General features: G+C 43.5%; 1 protein-coding gene across 1 annotated transcript in view; it reads left to right on the plus strand.

Moving 5' to 3' along the window:
- The window catches only part of STAM2 (signal transducing adaptor molecule 2), a 64485-nt gene extending 55502 nt beyond the window's left edge, over positions 1-8983 (plus strand). Inside the window, exons 12-14 of the mRNA XM_040357964.1 lie at positions 2339-2492; positions 6434-6597; positions 8204-8983. Of these exons, the coding sequence (XP_040213898.1) occupies positions 2339-2492; positions 6434-6597; positions 8204-8420 (535 nt within the window). The 3' untranslated portion in view covers positions 8421-8983. The remainder of the gene's footprint in view (positions 1-2338; positions 2493-6433; positions 6598-8203) is intronic.
- Positions 8984-9436: the final 453 nt, after the last annotated feature.

Raw genomic sequence — 9436 nt, forward strand, 5'->3', positions numbered from 1 at the left:
ATGCCTGTAATTAGAAGAGGGCAGGTCTGGACAGCCGCACTCCAATAAAAACGCCTTTATTGTGCAAAATAACAAAAGTACAAACCACAGCAGGGTACAGGATAAAAAACTGACGTGTTTTTATTAATAAGCCTTACTTCTTCCACTGCTTCCACGCTGGGCTCTCCTTTTCTGGCCTGCCTTAGATATCAAGACGGACCTAAATGTCTAATGCGATGCGTGGCCCCAACACCTCATGTACGAGTACTCTGCTACAAGAGCTTGGCTTGCCTGATCCCGCATGTGCAGTTCGCTCTCTCACTTTATTAGTTGAACTCAGCATTTTGCCAGTGAGAGCAGACTGTACATGCGTGGTTAGTAGAGGTGCACCGAAATGGAAATTTCAGAACCAAAACGAAACTGAAATAAAAAAAAAAAATGTCAGGCCGAAACCGAAAATGACTTTTCTTCTTTTTTTGTTTGTTTTGTTATATAATTGTATGTTCACACCACCCCCACCTCCTGCCACCATCACCTCCTGCTACAATCGGCTCTTGCCACCATCACCTCCTGCCCCACCACCTCCTGCCAGCATTACCTCACCCACATCCTGCCACGGTGCCACCATTACCTTCTTCCACCATCACCTCATGCCCCCACCACCTCCTGCCACAATCACCTGCTGCCACCACCAGCTTCTTTATTACCTTAAAGCTGTGCTGTGCTGGACATGGCTGGGCTCTGCTGGACTGGACTGTCACTGCTTTGTCCTCTGCCTATGGCGAGTGCACTGCACAAGCCGGCCGAGCTCGGGAAAGCTTGTATCCGCTCGGCCGGGCGGCGCATAAGCAGATACGTAATGGCGCCATTTTTGAATAGCCGATCGAGTCAGGAGGCAGTGACACTCGTTTGCTCGTGCAGAGGACGGAGCCGTGACAGCCCAGCGTCCATTTTTTTTATGGGCACCCGATGCCCATATCGCCAATTTTAAAGATGTTTCGGCATGTCGCCAAAACAGCTGTTTTCGGCCGATATGTATCGGCACCAATATATCGGTGCATCCCTAGTGGTTAGGTTCGCCAAGTGCTTGCTTGTGAGGTGTTGGGGCCACACGTCTAATGGCAGAGAGGGGAGCACACAGTGAAAGCAGCATCAAAAGTAAGGATCATTTTTAAAACTGGGCACATCATTTAAATATGCAGATGGACTAGAACACATAGGAGATGAACCAACCCTTCGTGTACCACTATGCCACTGCTGGGCTTTCTGTTGCTCCGGACATCGTGTTTACACAAGAACTTCTATTTTCTGCAGTGTGCAGGTGCAAAAACAAGCTCTACAGAAAGGATTGGGGCAGCTAATTTGAAGCCTAATGGCCGTACACACGATCTGAATATCGTACGAAAACTATTGTCGGAGGTAGAATCGTGCGATAATCGGATTGTTAGCTTTTCGAGAGCCGATCAAGACTATTCATCCCATTTTTTATTTTTTTTTATTATTCGATCGGACAAGCACAAAAATGTTATACCAGATCGTACGATTTTCATTTAGTCAGTATAGTTGTCGTTCGAAAATACATTACAACACATGACATCACTTCCGATTCTTTTTAATTTTTTTCTGTCGAACGAGAATTTTTGTGACTTTAGTAACCTATTCAATTTCTACTTGCGACTGTTAAGCAAAAAAAAATCAGATGATCTGTCTGTAACCTGTCAGTAACAGGCCATTACTGTGCTAAAAAAATATAAATGTGTAGCGCTTATCAAGCGCTACACATTTATATTTTTTTATTTCTTCTGCTTTTCTTGAATGAGCCATGTTAGCAGCTACCATTCACTTTAATTGGCAGCGCAGGGTATCCACCTTCATTACTGTGTTAATTTGAACCTAACCAACAATTGCAACAAAATGAACACAACAAAAGTTCACAATGCCGCTAATGCCTGTATCGCCTCCAAAAATGTGTGTAAAATATAAAACCTGCCAAAACTATTGGGACATCTTTTTTCTGTTGCTCTGAATGCAACTGGTCCCAGCTGTTCCCTGACAGCCAGTTGTAAGCTAGCCTCAGAATCTTTGGCTACCGGTATTTCCTCCCTTTGGTAGATATCAATATAATACAATGTTCTTCTGGCTATGTAAACTAAAATACGAACTGGTTGGATGCTTAATGGTGGATCTCAAAGGACAGAGAGTCAGGAAAATGGTAAAAAAAGTTATTTTTGATTTGCCTAGATTTATGAAATTAGTTCCAGTAAAACCTGGTCTTGTGTTTGTTTTTTTGCAAAATGGAACTTATCTTTGTTCTGATATAGTTACATATATTTTTTTTCCCCCCACGTGTTCTCTCCAGGAAGCACTCAGAACTGTCTGAACTTAATGTGAAGGTCCTGGAGGCACTGGAACTGTACAACAAGCTAGCGAACGAAGCTCCAATGTACAATGTATACAACAAGCCCCCTCCACAGACGCATTATAACCCGCCATCAATGGGGGTTTCTCTGCAGGTATTGACAAGAATAAAAATACATCTGTCATCAGAAAGATACATAAGCTGTCATTGTGGAAAACACCAATTCCCTGTCTGCCTTTACTTCTGACTCGCAAATCCAGCAACAAACATGCAGATAATTAATATTTGAGGAAAGTTATAATTGCTTATTTCCATACTTTCTCCCAATCCCTGCCTGAAATTATTGAAGCCAAACATTAGCATGAGAGGCAGACAACTAGTGTTTTCAGAAGAATCCGTCAGCGTTGGCAGGATCCGTATTTCTCTCATGACATTTCTTTTGAAGGCCATCTGTTCTCACATTTTTGTTTAGGTGGCCATCAGGGAGTTGAATCATTGCTGGCATGTAGTCCAAATGTGAGATTATCTAATAGTATTCTGTCCTCCCCTCTCCTAAAACACCTTACTGAGAGTGTTGACCTCTAATAGCAGGTCTCCCAATTATCTATCATTTTTATTGTGGAGACTCCTTTGGTAGTGCATGACCGTGCATAAGTGTGAATTCAAGAGGTGATGCCTCCAACATGTGGTAGGTTTTAAGATTTATTAGTGACCATGGAGCATTAAAGTGTCCAAGTGGTGAGTTGTTAAAAATTGATTGTATTGCATAGAGCAGGGGGTCTCTAAACTTTTAAAACAAGGGGCCAGTTTACTGTCCTTCAGATTTTGGGGGGTCATACTGTGACCATTGTGAGTAGAAACGGTCCCGAGGTTAATGGGGGGGATAAAGCACTCATGGAATTGTGCCCCATCAATGGTGTTTTAGGTAATAATGTCAAATCATTGATGTCAGTGGGAGGAACATGGCCCCATTGTGGGGGGGGGGGGGGGGTTGTGCTCCATTGTTGGTATCTGTGGATGAAATAATGTCCCAAGGGCCAGATAAAAGCCAGCAAAGGGCTACATCTGGCCCCCAGGCCGCAGTTTGGAGACAACTGGTATAGAGGAAGTGAGTTTGGGATCCAACATTAAGTTTTGTTTAGCATACTAGGGACCTGGTATGTATTCTCCTGCACAGTCTCTTAGGCCTTTGGTTCATAGCCCAGCATAGCAGAGGTATAACCACTAGGTCCAGAAAACTGTGCAGGGGAAATCGCACCGGGCTAACACTGCATGGTTATGGATGATGGGCCCCAGAAATGGTGCAGGGCTGCAGACGCCGACCCCTAAAGATGGCACACAGTGGCTGTGGACACCAGGTACCAAACCGTGAGTGGCAGCTTCAGAGAGATGCCAAACCTCAAAGACTGTCCATGCAGACTACTGACTTAAGGCCCAAAAGATGGTGTGCAGCGGGCCCAAAAGTCTCAGCAGGCTGGTGCACATACACCAAACTTTATTTTGAGGCCTGACATTTTTCTGTCTTGCATGCTCCCAAGAAATCCACTTGTTGACCTTCAGTGTCCCTGCGGCCTACAGTCCTCCCATCTTTCTACTTTTAAAGGCATTGGTCTAACAATTCTTTGCAGCCCATACAGATCCCTTGTCAAGTCTTTCTTTCAAACGTAAAAGAAACAAAACAAATGCCTTTTCTTAAAGTCGGCATCAATCCCTGTTCCACCTTCACTTATTTGTATAGCAGAGAAAAAAATATATAAATGTATTTTTTGCAAAAAATCTTCAAAGTCTTTCTTCCTCTACAACGATTTTGCACACCTAGAATAGTTGACCCGTGTAAGTCAGAAGCATCTTGAATAATAAGGTCAGCAGGAATTTTTCTCTGCGCTCATAATGTAGCTTGAGGATAGCAGTAAATTGGATTAAGATCCTTTCATATACCTGGCAGAATGATGTCTCGGGGAAGCATCGGTTTTGATCTTCTTTCTTTATAAATGCTTTTATATTGACCCATGGCACTGTCTTCCGAAGGATTGGCTGTTAACAAGACCAGCTTTATTCACAGGCTTCAGTGAGAGGGTACAGCAAACCGCCTCCTGCTAGACTATGGCTATACGGTGCTCTGCTGTATACTGGATTCTCCGCTGGGAAGCAAACTATTTTTAGAACTTCATACATAACCGCACGTAATTTTTATAGCTGAACTCCAGGCAGACTGACAAATGCTTAAAAAATAAAAATCTGTATATATGTGAGCTGTGTTTTTTTTTTCTGCATCTTATAGTCACTCATCAGATGAGCCATTACCATTATAGCAGAGGTGAAGTAAGAGAGGCAACACACACGCTCACGTGTTCTCTTTCTATCTATATATACTGTGTGGACTGGCCAGGCATGTCTGTAGACCTAAACCCTATTGAGTATCTGTGGAGCATCCTCAAACAGAAGGTGGAGGAGCGCAAGGTCTCTAACAACCACCAGCTCTGTGATGTCATCATGGAGGAGTGGAAGAGAACTCCAGTGGCAACCTGTGAAGCTCTGGTGAACTCCATGCCCAAGAGGGTTTAGGCAGTGCTGGAAAATAATGGTGGCCACACCAAATATTGACACTTTGGGCCCAATTTGGCCATTTTTACTTGGGGGGGGTACTCACTTTTGTTGCCAGCAGTTAAGACATTAATGGCTGTGTGTTGAGTTATTTTGAGGGGACAGCAAATTTACACTGTTATACAAGCTGTACACTCACTACTTTACATTTGTAGCAAAGTGTCATTTCAGTGTTGTCACATAAAAAGATATAATAAAATACTAAAAAAAAAAGATATAATAAAAAATATTTACAAAAATGTAAGGGATGTACCCACTTTTGTGATATACTTTGTGTGTGTGTGTGTGTGTGTGTGTGTATATATGTATATATATATATATATATATATATATATATATATATATATATATATATATATATATATATATATATATATATATATATATATATATATACACACACACACACCCTCCCTCTATATTACCAAAAGTATTGGGACGCCTGCCTCCTTTACACACACATGAACTTTATTGGAATCTCGTTCAATGTTGAGTTGGTCCACCCATTTGCAGCTATAACGGCATCAACTCTTCTGGGAAGGCTGTCCACAAGGTTTCGGAGTGTGCCTATGGGAATGTTTGACCATTCTTCCAGAAGCGCATTTCTGAGGTCATGGACTAATGTGGACGAGAAGGCCTGGCTCACAGTTTCCACTGTAATTCATCTCAAAAGTGTTCTATCGGGTTGAGGTCAGGACTCTGTGCCAAACTCGCTCATCCATGTCTTTTATAGACCTTGCTTTGTGCCACTGGTGCGCAGTCATGTTGGAACAGGAAGGGGCCATCCCTAAACTGTTCCCACAAAGTTGGAGTTTCCTTCACTGGAACTAAGGGGCCAAGCCCAACCCCACACCATAATCTGCCCTCCATTAAATGATTTGGACCACTGCACAAAGCAAGGTCCATAAAGACATGGATGGGCAAGTTTGAGGTGGAGGAACTTGACTGACCTGCACGGAGTCTTGACCTCAACCTGATAGAACACCTTTGGGGTGAATTAGATCGGAGACTGTGAGCCAGCCCCTCTCATTCAGCATTGGTACCTGACCTCACAAATGCGCTTCTGGAAGAATGGTCAGACATTCCCATAGACACACTTCTAAACCTTGTGGACAGCCTTTCCAGAACTTATAGCTGCAAGGGGTGGGCCAACTCAATATTGAACCCTACGGACGAAAACTGGGATGCCAATAAAGTTCATGTGTGTAAAGGCAGGTGTCTCAATACTTTTGACAATATAGTGTATTATGTGATCTCCCACAAAACACCATTAAAGTACTGTATTTACATGCACTTTTATCCCCTGAAAATAGGGGAGAAATCAAGGGTGCGTGTTATGAGGTGATATGTTACCTCGGAGGGGAGGGATAAGCACCGCTGTTTTTTACTGTATAAGCATGTATGTATGTGATAAAAAAATAAATAAAATAAAATTATATATAGATTTTTTTTTTTTTAATATTTCTAATTTTTAACATTTTCTTTGTCTAGGGTTATGCTGGTCAGGCTCCGGGAGCTACTTATATGGTACATGGTATACCCCAGGTACACCCTGCTTATAGCATGAACCCCGACCAGATTGGACCCCTTAGATCTATGCCACCAAATATGAACTCCACTGTCACTACTCAAGCAGCTCAAGCCCCTTACTTGAGGTAATCTTCTTCCTTCCTCTTTTTTTTTTTTCCTCTCCTTCATGAGGCCTTAGCAGCGTTAACATCTTTCAGGGTTCTTGTATATTAACATTTAGAGGAGGGCAGCCCACATAATATGCATCCCAAGATAAAGTTTGGAGCAGGATTTGTGTCTAACTGGCTAGTATCAACTCCCATTCATCCTGACAAAGACCCTGCCCTCAGGCTTTCTCACAATAAATACTTAGGCCAGCCATACACGGTTCGAATCCTGCTGAACCGGCCAAGATTTGAACCGTTAAAGGGCAGGCTGAATGTACCAAGTTGATCGATCAACCTGGGTTCAACCAGCTTGCTGTATTCTGTTGTGATGATCGCTGATGGCTGCTATATCCCCAGCAATATTCAATGTGTTCTCCTGATCCTTGAAAGCGTGATATACAGCACAGTGCCTGTGCTGTGTCATTTATCCCTCTCTATGTTCTAAAAAACCTGGTTAATCCTGTCAGTTTCTGTGTCCCCCCTGTCTGTGCTGACTACAATGATCATGGCTGCTAAACCCTGATTACAGTGGTCAGTTTACGAGCCTCCACCATCTGCTGCTCCACCATCCCTCCCTGCCTGTCGGCTCAAGAGTCTATAATATTAATATTAAAGCGGATGTGCCATGGGGAAAAAATATTAAAAGCCAGCAGCTACAAATACTGCAGCTGCTGACTTTTAATATTGGGACACTATTGGGACCTGTCCTGGAGTCCAGCGCTGATCGCAGCAGAGCACGAGCGATCGCTCGTCTCTCTGCTGCTCCCCCCGCCATCCACGCTGAGGGAACCAGGAAGTGAAGCGCTGCGGCTTCACTGCCCGGTTCCCTACGGCGCATGCGCGAGTCGCGCTGCGCCCGCCGATTGGCTCACACGCTGTGTGCTGGGAGCCGAGTGTTTCCAGCACACAACGGGCGACAGACGGGAAGTCAGAAAAACCCGTCTTTCGCCCCTGGCGTGTGGCCAGAAGTGGGTGCAAATAGCTGTCTTTAGACAGGTATCTGCACCCCCCTCCCCCTGAAAGGTGTCAAATGTGACACCGGAGGGGGGGCGGGTTTCCGATCAGCGGGATTCCACTTTAGGGTGGAGAACCGCTTTAAGAAATCCTGTAATCTGCCATGTTGCAGGATTATATCATGTGCAGTGTGTATCTTTGTGTAAAGTTATTGGGATAAATACCTTATTTACAACACTGCTGGGTGCTCACGTGACCTCCCGCTGCTTCCCTCCTCTCGGCCCCTCCCTCTACAGTGCTAGAAGGGGAGCTCCAGCGAGTCACGTGACCGCCCAGCGGCATTTATCACAATAATTTTACACAAAGACACACACTGCACATGATATAATCCGGTAACACAGTGGATTACAGGATTTCTTCATGTTGACTTTACAACCACTTTAAAACTCTTCTGGACTTTTTTTTATTTTAGAAGATTCCCCTTCACTTCCTGTCTTGAAGACTACACAGGAAGTGATTGGGGGAGGGGGGGAGAAGCGGGGGGAAAATACCTTCTTGGGCAGCTGTTTTTAGCAATATACTTTTTAAATATTCTGCTACTAAAACAAACTATTTTTTCTTCTTCTTTCAGCACTAATCATGATGGAAGCTCAAACCCGCCATACCTAAACCAGACCACAGGTCCCAGAGCAGCAAATTACAGCCAGCCAATGGGAATGTCTGCAGATATGGCAGCATATCAAAACACTACATCTGCTTTGCCTCCGGGATCTGCCTACTCAGCAGCTGCCCCTTTACACTCAATCCCCCAACAGCCCCCAAATTACTACCAGCAGCCTCTACTCTGATACCCTCATAGACCTCTCTAAGGCTATCCTTATGTCGGTCACAAGCCTCTTAAGTCATAACTCCATAATAACGGTAGCAGACATACTAGAAAAGGGGTATTCTCACGTAAAATGGACCATGAACAGGTGCAAGATTCCAACAATACAAGCCCGCTGTTTCCCCTTCACGGACGCACTTACCACTTGTTTTTATTTGCAGTTACAGGAGCTTCCTGCGACCATTAGGCTGATTTAGTGCCGCCTTGTATTGAGCCGCTCCAGCTGCAAAAGGTTATGTAGAAATTACAGTGGCAGAGATTTGCCAACTGGTTCGATTAAAGAGATTTAAAAATAGCAGAGCTTTTAAGTAGCACTTTATGCAGCTAAAAGACTTAAAGGGGCGACCAGTTAAATATTTTCATTGTTGTTCTTCCTTCTGTCTGACTGATTCCCCTATGTACAGTGAGAAATTCTTGTTTAAAGCAGAATTGACTGTTTTTAATACTGTGTCTGTAATCACATGCTAGCCTGACTTTTCTCTGTTTGCCTGCAACATTGCAAGAAGGAAAAAGCTCTCCTCTTGGAAAAAAAAATTCCTTATGAAAATCCTCGGGTGAAAGTTATGCTTGGACTGCGGATTTATTTTAGGTGACGCTAAATGGGTCAGCTTTTCTGCCCCCCTAACAAGCGAAGGCTCTGGAGTCCCAGCACAGCCTTTTTCATTTGAGACTCCTCACATAGGTACTTTGCTTCAGGACAGGTTCTCTTTATATTACAAAACAATTCATAAACTACGCTAAAGTAAATCGGGTCACAAATGTGAAAGTGCCGACATAAATCCAATTTAAGTTATGCCTGTTTTTTATTTTTTTGTTTGCACAATTGAACTTTGAAATGTTTGACCCTGTTTACTTTAGCGCTGCTTATGAATTGTTTTGTAATGTTTAGTAACTGGTATCGCAGTTAAGTGGCTGCTGCTATTTTCTTACTATACATCCAAGCGAAGATTTTTTAAAGTTCTATAGGTTTCCTTTATA

This window comes from Rana temporaria, chromosome 6 (genome assembly GCF_905171775.1).
Source record: "Rana temporaria chromosome 6, aRanTem1.1, whole genome shotgun sequence".
NCBI classification, from domain to species: domain Eukaryota; kingdom Metazoa; phylum Chordata; class Amphibia; order Anura; family Ranidae; genus Rana; species Rana temporaria.